Consider the following 18568-nt stretch of genomic DNA (forward strand, 5'->3'; position numbering starts at 1 on the left):
TATATATATATATAGATACATCATTTATTGTTGTCAAAGAAGAGAAACAGTCAGCCTTAAAAGCTCAAACTTTAATGAAAATGCATTGTTGCAGGACTTCTTACAAATAAAACAATTATTACAAAGAATTTAAAAAAAATAATTTGTAAACATTTAGGAGTTTTAGACCTCTTTGACATGTAATTTAAATTATTTAGAAAAACCCAACAATAAGTCAATAATAATAATAATAATAAATCAATAGTAAGTCAATACAAACAATAAATAATAACAATACATAAATAATAAGTCAATAAATAATAAAAAACAAGTCTATTAAATTATTATTATTATTATTATTATTATTAATAATAATAATAATAATAATAATAATAATAATAATAATAATAATAATAATAATAATAATAATAATAATAATAATAATAATATTAAATATTCAAAAGAAATCCAAAAGTGAACAGTAGATTTACCCTAAAAAAACAACAACAACAAAGAAAAACAATAGATTTATACTGATTCAGGTGAGTGATCAATCTGTGTAACACAGATGTTATGGTGTCGAGTTTCAAGCAAACAGTCTGGCCTCTCATCAAAATGTGTTTCCACAAATGTTCTGAACATATCCAGACTGTGTTGCTAGTTGGTACCACAGTGATCCATCTGGATTAGCTCTTTTTATTGCTAAGATCCACTTTTTCCTTAAGTCTGAATCCACTGAAAACCTGCAAGAAAAGTTCAGTCACTGAGTCAGAAATGTATAAATCTATATTACTATAATAGCCTACTATGCTCTATGGAGCAGGTTTAGCTCGTTCTGGTTTGCGGTGCCATCCGTCCATGAAACCCAGGTTCAACTCCAGGCTGTTCCCTTCTCTACTTCTGTGCCGGTCCCAAGCCCGGTTGCTTTGAGAGGGTTTGTCAGGTAGGGCATCCGGTGTAAAACATTGCCAAATTTACCATGCGACTCGTTCGCTGTGGCGACCCCTGATGGGAAAAGCCGAAAGAGAAACAGCCTAGTATGCTCTATACAGGTTTAGCAAAATAAAATGTACAATTGTAATGTAATGTTTGTCGACAGCAAATTATCCGTACATCATGCAGCATGTTGATAATAGCCCTGCAGCCTCATTCATGTCAACATGTGTATGATTAATTAAGCCCCTGCAGCATTAAAAGAAAAAAAATATAGTACTTACCTGTGAAATGATATACCTTCCTCCTTCATGGACTCAGTTCTCTGATTTTGGCAGTTGAAACCCGCACAATGAACTGGTATTATGCAAAAAATGTGTTCACATGCATGCACTGCAGTAATAACTTGACCTCACCAAGATGGCGGTGCTCTCCTCCCATGAGGAACCACGTGATGTCTCCTCTAGTGATATAACTCATTGGTGGCAACCATCGACACACTAGCGACACTCCAAACCAGCTGGTGGCGCTAATTCGCCATGACGCTATTAGTCAAACAAAGAAGAAGAACAGCACGAGCCGCTAGCAGTTAGCTTGCTAGCAGGTTAGCTTGTGTTGAGAGGACGGTGGTGTTCTGTTGGGACGTTTGTGAGGTTTTTGGACAGAAAGGACGATACGTGGTTCGTGTGGGAACTCTCAGCATTTTCCAAAGTGTCGTAAATGAGTGAAGAAGTGTTGAACGGAAAGACAACGTGGATTGCTGTGATTGTGAGACTAGCAGATGATCGATCGGAGCTGCAGTGAAGAGGACGGCGGTGTTTGTGGGAGTTGGAGCTGAAGATCGGAGCAGGAACCATGTCTTCAGAACCTCAGGAAGGTTCTGTCAGAGAACAACTTTCTGCTGCTGAAGGAACCATCGTCCAGAACGAGGAGGAGCTCTGTCGTCAGCGCAGACTGCTGGATATCAGCTGGAACCCGCAGCTTGAGCTACACATTGCAGGTTTGTTCACTGCATCCACCTGCAGACACATAGATCCATTTTTCCTCGTCTGAGCTGCTTTCTGGATCCAAATTTTGAGGCTGGATAGCTGTTGCCGTTTTAGTTTCACCACTAATGTTACCTTTGGTCGGGAGTTGCTGGTGGGTGATCAGTGTAAACAAAGGCATGATGGGAAATCAGAAGGCAGTTATTCCATGGCTCGTTTTGCCAAAGATCCTACCAATGACGTTAGAGGAGACACGCCCGCTTGGGAAGCCTAGCCAACGGTGGCGGAGTGCGACGCCATCTTGGTGAGGTCGACGGCGCCCACATGATATATATACACACTCACACATCATTTGTTTTTAACTAAGAGAAAGAGAAACAGTCGACCTTAAAGGCTCAGACTGTATTGCTAGTTGGTACTACAGTGATCCATCTGGGTTAGCTCTTTTTATTGCTAAGGTCCACTTTTTCCTTAAGTCTGAATCTATTGGAAACCTGCAAGAAAAGTTCAGTCACTGAGTCAGAAATGTATAAATCTATATTACTATAACTGCCTAGTCCTAGAATACTGTATATAAGTTTAACAAAATAAAGTTTACATTTATGTCGAAAGCAAATTATACGTACATCATCCCTACGTGTTGATAATAGCCCTGCAGCATCATGCAAGTCAACATGTGTACTATAAATAAAGCCCCTGCATTAAAAGAAAAAAATTATAATAATTACCCGTGAGATGTTCTGCCTTCCTCCTTCGTGGACTAATTTCTTCGATTTTGGCAGTTGAAACCCGCACAATGAAATGTGTTCACATGCATGCACTGCAGCAGTGACTTGACCTCACCAAGAGGACGGTGCTCTCCTCCCATGAAGACTCACGTAATGTCTCCTCTTCTAGTACCCTAGTCTGTTACCATTGCCCAATGTAAGTAAAGATCAACACCACATTGAAATTAGGGGTTGGGCGATGTCCCCTAAATTGGCCGTTGACGATGTTTGCTGTCAACCATCGGGATGGACGATGATATCGTGGGGGGGTGCTATTTTTTATTTTTCGGTCTTATATAATTGCTATTTGTTTTTGTTTTTAATTCTATTTCCCAACTAATGACTCATCCGCGATGATCTTGTATAAACTGAGGGAAGTGACTTTAACAAAAAAAAGTAACAAACAAAATAGAAAAGAAGTGGTCCGCTCCCGCACTTAACTAGTCAGGTGGACCAGCGGAGCGCGGACTTACAGCTTTGTATTTGAGGGAAAGGGGGGGGGGGGGGTGCTTTGTTATAGGGCGGTATGTGTGGGAGATTTAGGACTGGGATCCGTCCCGCAGCTCTAGGGGGAACGAGCTACCGAACTCAGAACCGGGTTTAAAAGTGTGTGTCTGAGCACATCTCGGATCGTCAGCACACACACAGTGGTTTGAGCTTCAAAGCAAAAATGTCGCTCAGTCCTTAGAAAACATTTAAACAATCACGTAGATTAGTGTTTGCAGTCGCGTCCCGACAAAATAAAGGCTGATGTTATTCCCACTTGTTACGTGCAGCCAGGATGCAGATTGCAGCTCCACCCAAAGCTAATGTTGTTAGCCCGTGTTAGCATACTGCTAACCCTAGCTTCTTTCCGGCTCCGCTCTTCTACAGAAAAAGCACTGACCACACGGATTAAAAATAAAATGATGAGCGAACAGGCGCTTCATAATAATCGTTACATTATTAAAAGCACGTTTAGAAGATCGTCTCGTATATTACAGAGCTGACATGTCAATGTATATAGCCACTCGGCGGAAGTCATATCCTCAGTCATTCCGGTTTTTCAAACCCTACTGCGCATGTGCGAATGATTTATTCCGACCGAAGGTGTGACCTAGTGAACGTTTGTTATATTCTGAAAAAGTTTTTCTGGGCCCATGTACACGGTTGGATTCTAATCCGACCATTGATCCCATCAAGATATTTTGTACATGTAACCACGGCTTATGGTGTCTACTCGCAACGTGGCGGGGGCGTGGCATCACGATGGTGTCTTTCCATCGGGATGTCAGTCACCCATCACAATGGGAATGGTGTGTAGACAAACTTAGCAGATACAGTAAAATGACCATAATTTTATTTTATTTTGGTCCGTTTAAAATAAGAAAATGACTGATGATCACACAATACGACCTTGGACACGATATTAAGGTTTATGGAATAAATTTTGGTATATGACTAAAATTTTCACATTTATTGGATTGTCCTGGGTGGGGGTGGGGGTATTCCAGAGAGCTAGCTCCCACAGTAAGTTTGAGGCTAAGGAAGTTGATAACCTCAGCTTTCGGTTCCAGAAATGGAGGTATGTTTCAGAGTATGTCAAGTTGCCATGGAAACTCATGCTCTGAGCATAACCTGGTCTGGAGCAGGTTTAGTATGGAAGCGATTGTGTAGCATAAATAAAAAGAAAGCATTTTGAAATATTGATTTTTCATTTTAATTTTGAGTCATTTGATGCAGCTACATTTTGAAAATTAAAAAGCATTTCTGTTAATCCATTTTAATGATCCAATTAGACATTTCAAAATGAATTTTGCTACACATTTAGCAGAGAACAATTTGAAAATGAAATGTCAAATATCATTTTCATTATCATTTTAATTAAGTGACATAATAAGCTGTGTTGAGGAAGGAAATGAAAATTGGATTGCTTTTTCATTTTAATTTTGAGTCAAAAAATGCAGCTTTATTTTGAAAATTAAAAAGCATTTCTGGTTTTCTACACAATTGCTTCCATAGTTTAGTTGTAGGTTAGTTTGTTTTCAAAGAGGTGAAGCAGCATGGCGTGTCCATTTGAAGATGATTTAGTGGATGAATAAGCTCAGATAATACTTTTTCCAACATGAGAGGGTGATAAGACCACATATGGATGTTGGAAAATTAAACTTTTTTACTTTCATCTAACTTAATTATTTGCTTCAGTTAAGGTAAATCATTTTGTTAGTTAAGTCAGCTTAAAATTAACACATAGTTATCAGACATTTATTTTGCTTTCATTCAAATTAATTCAATTAAGTAGGTGTAACTTAGGTGCTGCTGTTTGATCGGCACCGCAGGGGATTGTGGGATACCATTCCCTTTGCCTGTCTGGACAGATTTGGGTTAAAGTGTAGGTTTTTGACCAAATGTGATTAGTTGTTTAGCTGTTTTACTGTGTATTGCCAAGTTATTTGTCCTGTTATGTTTAATTCTTTCTGCACCTTGAGGAAGGGGAGAGGATGATGAGTTTATATAGCACCCCTACTGGTTAGTAGTGTAATGATGATGTCAGAGATATGGTATCTGACATCATGTTCCATTTTGCAAATCTGTTTTGTTTCATTCATTTTATTGTTATAAATATGAGAATATTTGCAGGCTCAAGCTTAGACATGAGAGTTCAAGAAGTACAATAAATTATGATGAAAATCATTTTATTGAATTAGAGTAATATGACATTTAGTAAGATAAATGTAAATTTGAGTTGTAAAAAAATATTGAGTTTTATAGACGTAAGAAATTAGGTTAAATAAATTTAACTCAATTACTTGTTACCAATAGAAGTAATTCATTTAAGTTTGATAAGGTATTTATTTATGAGTCACAATGAAAATAGAAATGAGCTAGAAACTCTTGCGTTTACTTTGTCTGTTCTTTTTCTCCAAGCAAAAACTCTTTCTTTTGATGATGCAGCCGTATTACTTTATTGATGGAAGTATAATCTTCATAGCTGTCAATAAAACCTCCGACTCCGTCTCACTAAAGTATAGCGCTCTTTATTTTCTCTCCACGTGTTTCCATAGTGACTCCTGAAATCGGCGATCCATTGAGAATGTCTTTATGAACCTGCTGTGCACCTGCATTAACCCAGGGTTACCAAGTCGAGTGTAATTACGCCAACTCATATCCGGTCTTTTGGAACTGACATACCCAGAGTAAGCAAGTTCAGGTGGATTTCAGCCAGAGTTCAGAATTAGAGTCAGGGTAGTTTAAACATGCTTATGGGAATACCCCCTAGATCTTGGTCATTGGAAAGGGCTCAAAGAAACCTCAGCTTTAGAATATTTTATTGTCATTATGCAATGTACAACAAAATTATTTCCCAGCAGGTTTTTTTAAATAAATATTATACAAGTAAGAAAGGGTGTACAATATGAAAGCACCAACAAAAATTTGAAAAAACAAACCAAAAGCAAAGAGCCCTGGGCCCTGTTCCAAAAAGCAGGTAATGCGAGCTCCCACGGTAAGTTGGAGGATAAGGAAGCGAATAACCTCAGTTTACGGTTCCAAAAATTGAGGTATGTTTCAGGTTATGTCAAGTTGCCATAGCAGCTCTGAACATAACCTGGTCTGGAGCAGGTTTAGTTGAAGGTTAGTTGGTTTTACAGAGGTTACAGAGCATGCTGTAACCATATGAAGATGGTTTAATGGATGAAGAAGTCAGATGCAGTCTTTTTCACCGTGAGAGGGTGATAAGACCACATACGAATGTTTTTTCTCATCCGAAAGAATATTTAGAGACATTATCAGTTTTCTGAAGACTCGTTAATGTATTTAAGAAATCTTTTGATGCCAATTATATCTAACGTGACACATTGTGGAGCACTCTCTAAAGAGTTTAAGGCTGTAGTTGTAATGATAAACCTTTTACATTGATCTAACTTAAATGTTTGCTTAGGTTAAGATAATTTTTTTGAGTTCAGTCAAGTTAAAAATAACACTTAGTTATCAGACATTTATTTTACTTTCATTCAAATTAAGCCAACTAAGTAGGTGTGACTTTGCTGCTGTTAGATCTGGAAGCACAAGGAATTGTGGGCTACACATGCACCGCAATCTTCAAAACCAATAGTATAAAGATAATTCAGATATGCCACAAAATAAGAAAGTTTTCTCATTTTACATTTTATTTTTAATAAAAAGAAAAATGATAAAATGTTTGTCCAGATTCAAAGATGAGAGTTCTTAGTGTCATAATTTTCTCATTACTGTCCAATTCAAGAAAGGCAGGTATCATTGCAGAGCTAGTCAAAACAACTGCAAGAATTCAAGTTGATTTAAAATCAATTTGTGTTTCCTTATTATCAAATAAGAATTACATTAGGAATATAATCAAGAAAATGGTTCAGTCCAATGAAGTTATACAGATGCTGTGAGGTAGAGTGAACACTGACGTCTTTAGCATGACATGTAATGTTTATAAAATGATTTTGCTTAAAAAAAAACTTTTAAAGCAGACATCTTATTTACACTAGTATGTGTTGGTAATTTTAAGTTCACAAAATAGAGAGAAAGTCAGAAAAAATAAATAAAAAACTTATGTTCCTCATGAATGATGCTGGCTTTTACAAAAGCTACACCAACAGTGCAAGCAGACACGTTTGCCCAAGGATCTAAAATCTATTCACAAACTGTGGCGTAACTTGCACAGCGCTGCTTCCCACAATAATAAAAGCCGATTTTTCGTGCCCCGTTCTGCGTATCGCTACCGTGCCGGTCCCGTTTTTCTAGATAGTGTGACTCACCGGGATGTCAAAAGTGAGCGGCAGGGAGAGGGATCCCTAAGTTTCTGGGTGGCGGATATGATTGCCCGGTAGGGCTGGGAATCACTGGGTACCTTACAATGCAATTTGTGATACATTGTTCCCGATAACGATACTATCATGATATGGCGATAATGTAATTATTGATAAAATTCATCTCTAACAACTCACGATATATCAAACTTTAAGAAAGAAGAACTTGGAAAAACAGTTTTTTGGAAAATATTTCCTCATTTAGTTTTTAAACACAATGACAACAAACAACTTGTGTCCTATTTGGTGTAATGAATAACAGACTTTTGTGTAATATTGCTGAAATTTCGTCTTTGACGAAAAATGACAATTTTCATTTGGAAATGTCTGTAAAATTTGGTTTAAACATTAGCGAACATGAACAGCAGAGCCATTATTTATTATACAAAATTCCTGTAAAACAGGATACAAAATTAATAGAGTAGCTGCCGGGCACATTGGTATCAACTTTTGAAAAATAGCCATAGCTGTCGTATTATTAAAAAAATAGCAGTAAATCAGATATTAATTCTGTGAATAAATTATAGTGTCTTTGTTAAAAACAAAAGACACCATTTAGTGAAAATGTGGTGTAAACAAAAATAAAATTCTCACTGAAAAAAATAAAGTAGTTAGGAACCTTTCTTTAAGTTATTTAAGACATAAACGGATTCCTGGCTGCCTCTGCTGCTACGGCAGGGTCCTGGTGTGCTGAGGACTGGGCACTCTCCCTCCTTCTTTCTACATTCCATCATCGACCCCAGAAGAGCATTAACACTCACTTGAGCACAGGCGTTAGACCATTTTTTTGCGTGACTGAATGAAATATTTCACACTAGTTGGTTTGAATGCCTAAGTATGTGTGTGAACATTATCTGTATTGTGTACATGTTGACATGTGGACATTTATGGAGCCAACAGGTATGCTTGTAACATTTGTTTTAGATTTATATTACATCTGAAACTCACTGTAATGATTATAACCATCCAGCAACTTGTTGCTTTATCCTGCTTGATGGTTTTACAGCCCCCCCCCTCCTCTATAATCACTCTCCTATCCCCTCTCTCTTCTTCCCTTCTTTCCTTTTCCATCCGGTCCAACACAAAAATGTTACAAATATGGTTAAAATGAATGAATTATTGCCTAGATTTCAAAAGAGGGTTTATTCAGACCTACCTCTGGTTTGTCAGAAGCTTCATAAGATTGATTGTGCTAAATTCACAAATAAAACTGAGCAGCTGTGCTGTGTCCTGTACGTCTCTTTCTCATCTAGTTCTAATGAAAAAAAGAATTCTTACATCTTCTGCTGCCTCTGGGCAGATATCTGCATTAAGTTTCACCTAATTATTGATTGACGTTCTGAAAATAACCTTTGATTAAATTCACGAAGTACAATTGAAGATGTAAAACTCCTCACTACACTATAAAAAATAGTAAAATTGATTGCTATAAAAACTGAATGGGAGACAAAGCACAGAAGAGGTTGATTGACTGCACTGTTGCACTGTTTGAAAATAAAAAGCAAAATAAAAAGCAACAGCATAATTCCACTTAAACAGGGTTCGGGAACCCATAAACACCACATATTTTTAAATGTAATTTTGTGAGCGCCATACAATATGTTTCAAACTAAAAACATAAGTGAATGTGTGCATTTTATGTAATTCTTACACTTTTAATTCCACTTTTAAAGTACAATAAGTCTGTGGATTCTTTTTGATTTGAAATTGTTTATTTCAACCAATCAAATAGGAATAATACACAAAAACAATGCAATCATCAGTTATACATTCATACAATGACCTATAAAACTTAAAATATTTAGACATATTAATAAATATAGCTTGAAAGGGAGTGGAAGGAAGCGAATTTATAAAATCCCACTCCTGTTCTACCGTAACCATTTTATCACATGATTTATCGTTACCCAGTTCCTAGTTTTTATCAGACAGAATTAAGAATCCTTAAATATATCAATAACAAATATGAATAACTTAATTATTTTGTAAAAAATAACTTTTAGAAATCAAAATGGCAATGAAGTATCCAAAATATATGCAGATAATGTTACATATAAAAGTCATTGATATGATTAAAAAATAATACTACATCAGTAAAATAGACATAACGCTGTTTCCGAAATTTTCATAGCAAAATTTGATCAAGTATCAAAAGTTAAAAATGTGCAAAATTATGTTACATTAGGAAAAATCATGAATCAACATCAATTTTTTTGGAGCAAGTGAAGTAATATAATTAAAAGTCAATCAATTTAACTATTTTAAAATATTGATTAATCATTTTTTTAATTATTTTTTTGGTATATTTTTATTTTTTATAATAAAGTGATGCCGTGAAGTCCAATAAAATGGGTCCATAATTTGCTGATTGTCCAAGGTTGGTATTTCATCTTCTGCTGATTAACAGCCGTTCCCTGGGTTTAAACAGAGTTTATAGTTCTCTTCAATGTTATGTCTGCAGACATTAGATTAAGGTCCATATCCTTCTTCAGCTGATATCAGTGGCGCTAAAAGTGGAGGTCAAGTTGTCTGCAGGTCAGATTCTTGTTGAAAACAGGTCACTTCAGTCTTTTCGAGAAAGTGATGAATCCAGACGTCATATATTTTTTAAATTATTTGGCTCTTTTATTTCTTACTCCATGTTGTTTCAGACGTCCGTGATCAAACTCTTCTCAAAGTCCTTCATGGTGTTCACAACCAGAACATTGGACCGGTCCGGTGGAGCGAGTGGTTTGACGTAAATCCTGCAGCCTTTAACCCAAGTGTTCAGTGCTCAATCTGCTTATGCTTCCTGAGAAGCCTGGCGTGTTTAGCGATTTCAGCATTCCTTCTGGTCAGATGGTCGTTCAGATAAACAGTAGATCCTTTCAGATTTTTTCTTTGATTCATCAGAGCTAGATTGTGTTTTTGATTCACAAATCTGATGAGGATCGCTGGTTTATCCGTCTCCTTTCTCCTGGGGAGCGTGTGGCAGGTCTCGATGGTTTCTCCGTTTTAGAACTGCTAAAGCTATTAGCATTAGCAATGCTAACTCCACCTGCATTTAGCTTTGCCCAAGGTTTGATCGGTACTCCAGTGAGAATGACATTATTCATCCTTACTTGTTGTTCCACATTGTCCAGTCTTCTCTCCAGAATGGAGAAACCCGATTTTCTCATTGCTCATTTTGAGCTCGGAATCTTCGGAAGTCGTCCATTAGCTCCAAGAGCAGAGCTAGCTTAGCGGTCACTTGTTCCATAAAAGGATACAACACAGCTTGAATATCGTCAAGAGTCATTTTAAGGTCTTCGTAGTCAGGGTTTTTCTTAAGGGCCATGGTCAGCTCTCTTTTATGGAGAAAATCCACTTTGTAAGTCACTTGTAGATAGTTGTATAGCCGCCATCAGCCACAAACGTCCGTGCTGTAACCCGGAACCGGAACTCCTCCTTTTTAATAACATTGTTATTGCACCGGACTGAGTTTGACTGGGTGGCTGTTGGGTCACGTTCTAAGTTCCAGAGTTCATTGAATGCATGCTGCATGCTGGTTGGCCTTCAGTTCTGTCTCTCAGCCTGTTGTTGCGTAGTTTGGACCAATGGGGTTCAGCTATGGGCTGAAATAGGAGGGCATGTACGTGTGCAGGGGAATAAAAAGTTCAGGGGAGCGCTCTCGTCTGGAGAGATTTAGGAGTTGCTGAATATGTTGTACGGTGTTGTTTGCGGCCTGCAATAATCAGAATAGAGAACTGCAGGTTTCGGGCTGTTACAAACTCTGATATAACAGATAGAAGTAAACTGATAGTGGCGCAGATACACACATTTAATAGAAGTAGGTCTTTAAGCATCAACTTTTTGCATTATTGTAGAACCTTGTTTCAAATAAAGGGCTTTATGGTTACCAGGTCATAAGTTAATCATTTTCAAGTCCTAATTCAGAAACTGACAGCTATTTAAATTGAAATTGATCATTTAAACCTAATTAGTTCAATGCAATGTGGTTGAGAAAGTCTGTGCACCAAAGTTTCATGTGGTTGCACCTAAGAAAAAATGTTAGGTGTAACAGTGCAAAGATTTAGTCTAGAGTCCTGGTCTAAGGGCACAACCACCACCACTGAGCATCTGACACCTCCAACAGAGACGGGGTAGAGAACAGAAGATCAATGACCACCACCTTAATACTGTAAAAGATGAGTGTGGAGTGTGTGTGATTATTAAGTGCGCAACCTTTTTGAAAACGTATGAGTTTCTTTAATTAGGTGTTTGACCTACTAAAGACTGACATCACCTCTGTCTTAACTATGAAAGAGAACTAAGATGTTACATTCTGTAGTTTATTTAAAGTCCAGGTCTACTGAGAATATAGCGGGAAAAATAAGTATTGAACACGTCAACAGTTCTCTCAAAAAACATATTTTTAATCGAGCTATTGACATGAAATTTTCACCAGATGTCGGCATCAACTCCAGTAATGCGCACATAGAAAGAAATCCAAACATTTATGTTCATAAATGAAGTTATGTGTAATAAAGTGAAATGACACAGGGAATAAGTATTGAACACGCTTACTGAAATTTATTTAATACTTAGTGCAAAAATATTTGTTGGTGATTACAGCCTCAAGACGCCTCCTGTATGGAGAAACCAGTCGAATACATTGCTCAGGTGTGATTTTGGCCCATTCATCCACACAAACTGCCTTCAAATCTTCAAGGTTCCGGGGGTCTCTTCTGTTGGATTCAAGTCTGGTGATTGACTGGGCCATTCTAGCAGCTTTATTTTCTTTTTCTTCAACCAGTTGAGTGTAGGGGTTGTGCCGATGGACGATATCATCGTCCATCGTGATGGGTGACTGACATCCCGATGGAGAGACACCATCGTGATGCCACGCCCCCGCCACGTTGTGAGTGGACCCCATAAGCCGCGGTTACATGTACAAAATATCTTGATGGGATCAAGATCGCAGTCCTAAGATTCCAACCGTGTACATGGGCCCAGAAAAAATGTTTTCAGAATATAAAAACGTTCACTAAGGTCACACTTTCCGTCGGAATAATTCATTCGCAAATGCGCAGTAGGGTTTGAAAAACCGGACATATCAGTTTACCCGAGCGGCTATATACATTGATATGTCAGCTCGGTAATATACGAGACGATCTTCTAAACATGCGTTTAATAATGTTACGATTATTATGAAGCGCCTGTTCGCTCATCGTTTTATTTGTAATCTGTGTGGTCAGTGCTTTTTCTGTTAAAGAACTGAGCCAGAAAAGATTCAGAAGCCAGGATTAGCAGTATGCTAACACGGGCTAACAACATTAGCTTTGTGTGGTGCTGCAATCTGCATCCTGGCTGCATATAAACATGTGGGAATAGCATCAGCCTTTATTTAGTCGGGATACGACTGAAAACACAAATCCACGTGAATGTTTGAACGGTTTCTAAGGACTGAGCGACATTTCTCTGCTTTGAAGCTCACACACCGCCCCACAGCCGTGTGCGCAGTAGGGTTTGAAAACCGGAAGGATATAAATTCTGCCGAGCGGCTTTTTTTTCAAACTTTATTGTATGTAACAATTCAATACAAAACGATGCTAAACAGCTATATACATTAAACTGAGCCAGAAAAGATTCAAAAGCCAGGATTAGCAGTATGCTAACATGGGCTAACAACATTAGCTTTGTGTGGTGCTGCAATCTGCATCCTGGCTGCATATAAACATGTGGGAATAGCATCAGCCTTTATTTTAGTCGGGACACGACTGAAAACACAAATCCACGTGATTGTTTGAATGTTTTCTAAGGACTGAGCGACATTTCTGCTTCGAAGCTCAAACCTGCTGTGTGTCTGCTGACGATCCGAGCTGTGCTCAGACACACACTTTTAGACCCAGTTCTGAGTTCGGTTGCTTGTACCCCTAGCTGCGGGACGGATCGCAGTCCTAAATCTCCCACACATACCGCTCATATACCCCCCCCCCCCCCCTTCCCATCAAACACAAAGCTGGAAGTCCGCGCTCCGCCTGTCCACTTGACTAGTTAAGTGCGGGAGCGGACTACTTCGTTTGTTACTTTTTTTGTTAAAGTCACTTCCCTCAGTTTATGCCGGATCATCGCGGATTAGTCATTAGTTGGGAAATAAAATGGAAAAAGCAAAATAACGAAAAGCAATTATGTTAGAACGAAAAATGTAAATCTGACCAGAGTATCTTCTACCAGAATGTCATGGGTTTATCCAAATGTTGTGTCGCAAACTCCAAACGAGCTTCAACATGCTTCTTCTTCAAAAATGGAGTCTTGCATGGTGTGCGTGCATGGAGGCCATGGCGGTTGAGTGCATTACTTATTGTTTTCTTTGAAACAACGTAACCTGCTGATTCCAGGTCTTTCTGAAACTATTCACGAGTGGTCCTGGGCTGTTGGAGAACCCTTCTGATGATTGTTCTGACTCTGTCTGAAATCTTTCAAGGAGCACCTGGCCGTAGCAGGTTTATGGTAATGCCGTGTTCTTTCCACTTCCGGATAATGGCCCCAATGGTACTCACTGGAACTTTCAGAAGTTTAGAAATGCGCCTGTAACCAATGCCTTTAGTGTTTTTTGCAACAATAAGGTTGCTTAGGTCTTTGGACAGCTCTTTGCTTTTACCCATCATGCAATGCTTCTTGTCTAACACCTTGCTGGTGAGAAACCTTTTTAAAAGGCATCAATCAGGACTATACCAGCTGATATTACTTTGCACTAATAGGGGGCAGGTTAACCTTCTGAATACTGACGAACTCCAGCTGTTTTCTTGGCTTGCCAGACCTTTTTACCCCTCCTTTTCTTCATGTGTTCAATACTTATTCCCTGTGCCATTTCACTTTATTACACATAACTTCATTTATGGATATAAATGTTTGGATTTCTTTCTATGTGTGCATTACTTGGGTTGATGCCAACTTTTGGTGAAAATTTTGTGTCAATAGCTAGATTAGAAATATGTTTTTTGAGAGAAATGTTGACGTGTTCAATACTTATTTTCCCCGCTGTATATGGATTTCGATTTTTCTTGACATTACACAAAGACCTATAAAAGTATAAAAGATCTCCTTTTTTGTCTTTTTGTCCCTGCAGTCCTGCCTCAGCATTATGCAAGTGAAGAGGATCTGTGCAACCAGCAGAGGAATTTAAGAGTGGAACAAGAGGAACCAGGTTTTCCACAAATTAAAGAGGAACATGGAGAACAAGAGCCTCCACAGATTAAAGAGGAACACAGAGAACCAGAACCTCCACACATTAAAGAGGAACATGGAGAACCAGAACCTCCACACATTAAAGAGGAACAAGAACCTATACAGATTAAAGAGAAACTAAAAGACCCAAAACCTCTACTGACAAAAGTGGAGCAAGAGGAACTCTGCATCAGTCAGAATAATGATCACCTTGGTCTGAAGCAGGAGACTGACACTTTGATAGACTTTCCTATTTATGAGGAAGATGAGAACAGTGAAGCAGATCTAAACAATCAGCAGAGCTTTAATGTAGCTGATAGTCAGGATGAAGAAGGCAACCAACATGAGGAATCAACATCAACTACAGATGAAGAGACAGAATCAACATCAACTACAGATGAAGAGACAGACCCACAGAACAGAGAACAGAAGAAGAGTTTTAGTTATTTGTCTCCTATCAAAACACACATGAGAACTCATACAAGAGAAAAGCCCTTTTCCTGTAAAGAATGTGATAAAAGTTTTAGTCAAGTATCTAATCTCAAAAGACACATGAGAACTCACACAGGAGAAAAGCCTTTTTCTTGTAAAGAATGTGATAAACGTTTTAGTGCTGGATCTCATCTCAAAACACACATGAGAACTCACACAGGAGAAAAGCCTTTTATTTGTAAAGAATGTGATAAAAGTTTTAGCAATGTATCTGATCTCAAAACCCACACGAGAACTCACACAGGAGAAAAGCCTTTTTCTTGTAAAGAATGTAAAAAAAGTTTTAATCAAGTATCTAATTTCAAAACCCACATGAGAACTCACACAGGAGAAAAGCCGTTTTCATGTAAAGAATGTAGAAAAAGTTTTAATCAAATATCTAATCTCAAAACACACATGAGAACTCATACAGGAGAAAAACCTTTTTTGTGTAAAGAATGTTTTAAAGGTTTTAGACATTTATCTCATCTCAAAACACACATGAGAACTCATACAGGAGAAAAGCCTTTTTTATGTAAAGAATGTGATAAAAGTTTTACCCGTGTATCTGATCTCAAAACACACATGAGAACTCATACAGGAGAGAAGCCTTTTTCTTGTAAAGAATGTAAAAAAAGTTTTAATCAAATATCTAATCTTAAAACACACATGAGAACTCATACAGGAGAGAAGTCTTTTTCGTGTAAAGAATGTGATACAAGTTTTAGTACTGTATATAATCTCAAAAGACACACAAGAACTCACAGGAGAGAAGATTCTTTTGTGTAAAGAATATAAGACAAGTTTTAGTGATGTATCTAGTCTTACAATACCTTTTTTTTTGTAAAGTATGTGATAACATTTTAAGTGATGTATGTAAAACACAAAATGTATACAGAAGAGAAACTGACCTGAGGTCAGCTATCAAGGCAGTCCGATCTTTCATTAAATGTCCACAGGCTGATTCCATCCATACCACATTAATGCAGTTATTCAGTGAAAAGAAGGCAGAAGTGATTATTGGATGCATAGAAGTGAGCAGTTTTCTAAATTCTGACACGAGTGCTGAAAAAATTCTTTATCACATATAAGGGGTTATGTAATGATTCTAAACATAGTTTCGCTTTTTAAAATTATTTACTGTCATGGAATTCATTCTTTTAGATATACTTTAAAATATAAATGTTTTGTTTTTAATTATGAGGGTATGTTTTGACTTTTACATTTTTTTTGATAATGTGCAATTTTTGTTAGTTGATTTTTATTAGTAGATATTTGTACCTTTATGATATTGTTTAACAATTTTGACTTGACCATTAAGGTTGTTGTTTATGTATGGGATACTGGCAGTCAAAGTGTGCATTATTCCACGCCTGATCCGTTGCTTCTGCGAAGTGAGTTAGTTTCTCATAATGCACACTTTGAAGGCCATTAAACTGCTTATAGCAATTAGTTTTTAGTACTCTCTTCTTTTTTTTTAAATTCGCATTTTTCACAAAAAACTATTTGTTACGTGGTGCAGCTCATTGTTACATTAACATAGCGCAACTTCGACTGCAGCGGCAAAGGAAAGCGATTAATATGCTGATTGTCACAACAGGTTAAATAAAGCCTTAGTTCAGAGAGTACGTTCACCTCTTACTGCTTGTTTTGTCCAAATGATGAAGGTAGTTTGTTTCAAAGAAGCCAGCCCAATGATATGGAACATTTAAGCTATGTGACCGGAACTTCTTTTTTTGTTGTGCATTACCACTATGGAATATCCCTTTTTAATCCACACCCAGCAACCAATCAGAATCGAGTATCGACCCATACGATGGTATAAGCTAAAACACTTTTGTCAAAGTCTTTGTGTTTTCATGACAACAATTTTTACATCTCTAAATTTTCCACTTTGGGATTTGTGAACATTTCAATGTTATTTTAAAATAAACTAATTACAGTCAATATTTTGTTTAGTCATGTTAGCAAATAACATTTTTGTAAAGAAAAGATTATCCTAAAAATGTATGAAGGAAGAGGTGGATAAAGAAACAGACTGGTGTTTCTGTCTTGTGCTCTTGTGATTCATATTTTCTAGTAAACATTAGAACTCTTCCTCTGTTCCTTTTGGTTCTCAGTGTTCTGTCCCAATCTTTACTGTGAAGAATAAAGTGGACGTGAACATCATTCAGAAGTGTGGAATCTTTCCCACAGTGCGAGTTTGTACTGTTTGTTGGTTCTCTTTTTTTGTTGTTACACAAATATATCTGCAGGCTCAAACTTAGACATATGAGAGTTCAAGATATATAATTAATTAAGATGGAAGAAATATTAATTGAATTGGAGTAATATGACATTTAGTTAGATAAATACATAAATTTGAGTTGTATAAACAATTATTGAGTTTTATAGACGTAAAAAATTAGGTTGAATAAAATTAACCCAATTAGTTGTTACCAATAGAAGTAATTCATTTAAGTTGGCAAAATTGGATAAGTTATATTATATATATGCGTCACAAGGAAAACTGAAATAAGATCAGAAACTCGTGCGTTTACGTTCTCTGTTCTTCTACTACAAGCAGAAACTCTTTCTTTTGATGATGCAGCTGTGTTACTTTTTTGATGGCATATAATCTTCATACGCCGTCATTAAAATCTCGTACTACGTCTCACTGAAGTGTAGCGCACTCGCTTGTTCTTCACGCGTTTCCATGCTGACTCCTGAAATCGGCAAACCATTGAGAATGTCTTTATGTACTTGCTGTGCACGTGCATTAACCCAGGGTTACCAAGTCGAGCGTAATTACGCCAACTCATATTCGGTCTTTTGGAACCGACATACCCCGAGTAAGCAAGTTCAGGCGGATTTCAGCCAGAGTTCGGGCTTAAAGTCAGGCTAGTTTAGTCAGGCTAGTAACCCTGGGTTAACGCACGTGCACAGCAGGTACATAAAGACATTCTCAATAGATCGCCAATTTCCGGAGTCACCATGGAAACGCGTGGATAAAAAAAGAGAGCGCTACACTTCAGTGAGGCGTAGTCTGAGATTAATGACGGCGTATGAAGATTATACGTCCATCAAAAAAGTAATATGGCTGCATCGTCAGCAAAAGAGTTTCTGCTTGTAGTAGAAGAACAAAGTAAACGCAGGAGTTTCTGATCTTATTTCCATTTTCATGTGACGCATTTATACATAACTTATCCAATTTTGCCAACTTAAATGAATTACTTCTATTGGTAACAAGTATTTGAGTTAAATTTATTCAACCTAATTTCTTACGTCTACAAAACTCAAGAACTGTTAATACAACTCAAATATAAATATTTATTTAACTAAATGTCATATTACTCCAATTCAATCTTCTTTCCATCGTAATGAATTATAATTCTTGAACTTTAAGTTTGAGCCGGCAGATACTCATTTTTATAACAGTAAAAAGAAC

General features: G+C 37.3%; 1 protein-coding gene across 2 annotated transcripts; it reads left to right on the forward strand.

The window, feature by feature from the left end:
- Nucleotides 1–1749: 1749 nt before the first annotated feature.
- On the forward strand, nt 1750–17310 carry LOC105355300 (gastrula zinc finger protein XlCGF28.1-like). 2 transcript variants are annotated; one of them, XM_023962613.1, is made up of 3 exons: nt 1750–1912; nt 14573–15526; nt 15611–17310. In XM_023962613.1, the coding sequence occupies exons 1-3, from the start codon at nt 1768–1770 to the stop codon at nt 15928–15930; spliced, it is 1419 nt and encodes a 472-aa protein (XP_023818381.1). In that variant the 5' UTR covers nt 1750–1767; the 3' UTR covers nt 15931–17310. The 2 variants fall into 2 exon arrangements, with proteins under 2 accessions (XP_023818381.1, XP_023818377.1); XM_023962609.1 differs by having other exon boundaries at nt 14573–17310.
- Nucleotides 17311–18568: the final 1258 nt, after the last annotated feature.

Source organism: Oryzias latipes, chromosome 2 (genome assembly GCF_002234675.1).
Source record: "Oryzias latipes chromosome 2, ASM223467v1".
Taxonomy (NCBI): Eukaryota; Metazoa; Chordata; class Actinopteri; order Beloniformes; family Adrianichthyidae; genus Oryzias; species Oryzias latipes.

Excerpts from the sequence above, each read along its gene's own strand:
- LOC105355300 (XM_023962609.1), top strand. The coding sequence starts at position 1,768 with ATGTCTTCAGAACCTCAGGAAGGTTCTGTCAGAGAACAACTTTCTGCT. Across the intron at positions 1,913-14,572 it reads GCTTGAGCTACACATTGCAG|TCCTGCCTCAGCATTATGCA; the intron begins GTTTGTTCACTG and ends TTGTCCCTGCAG.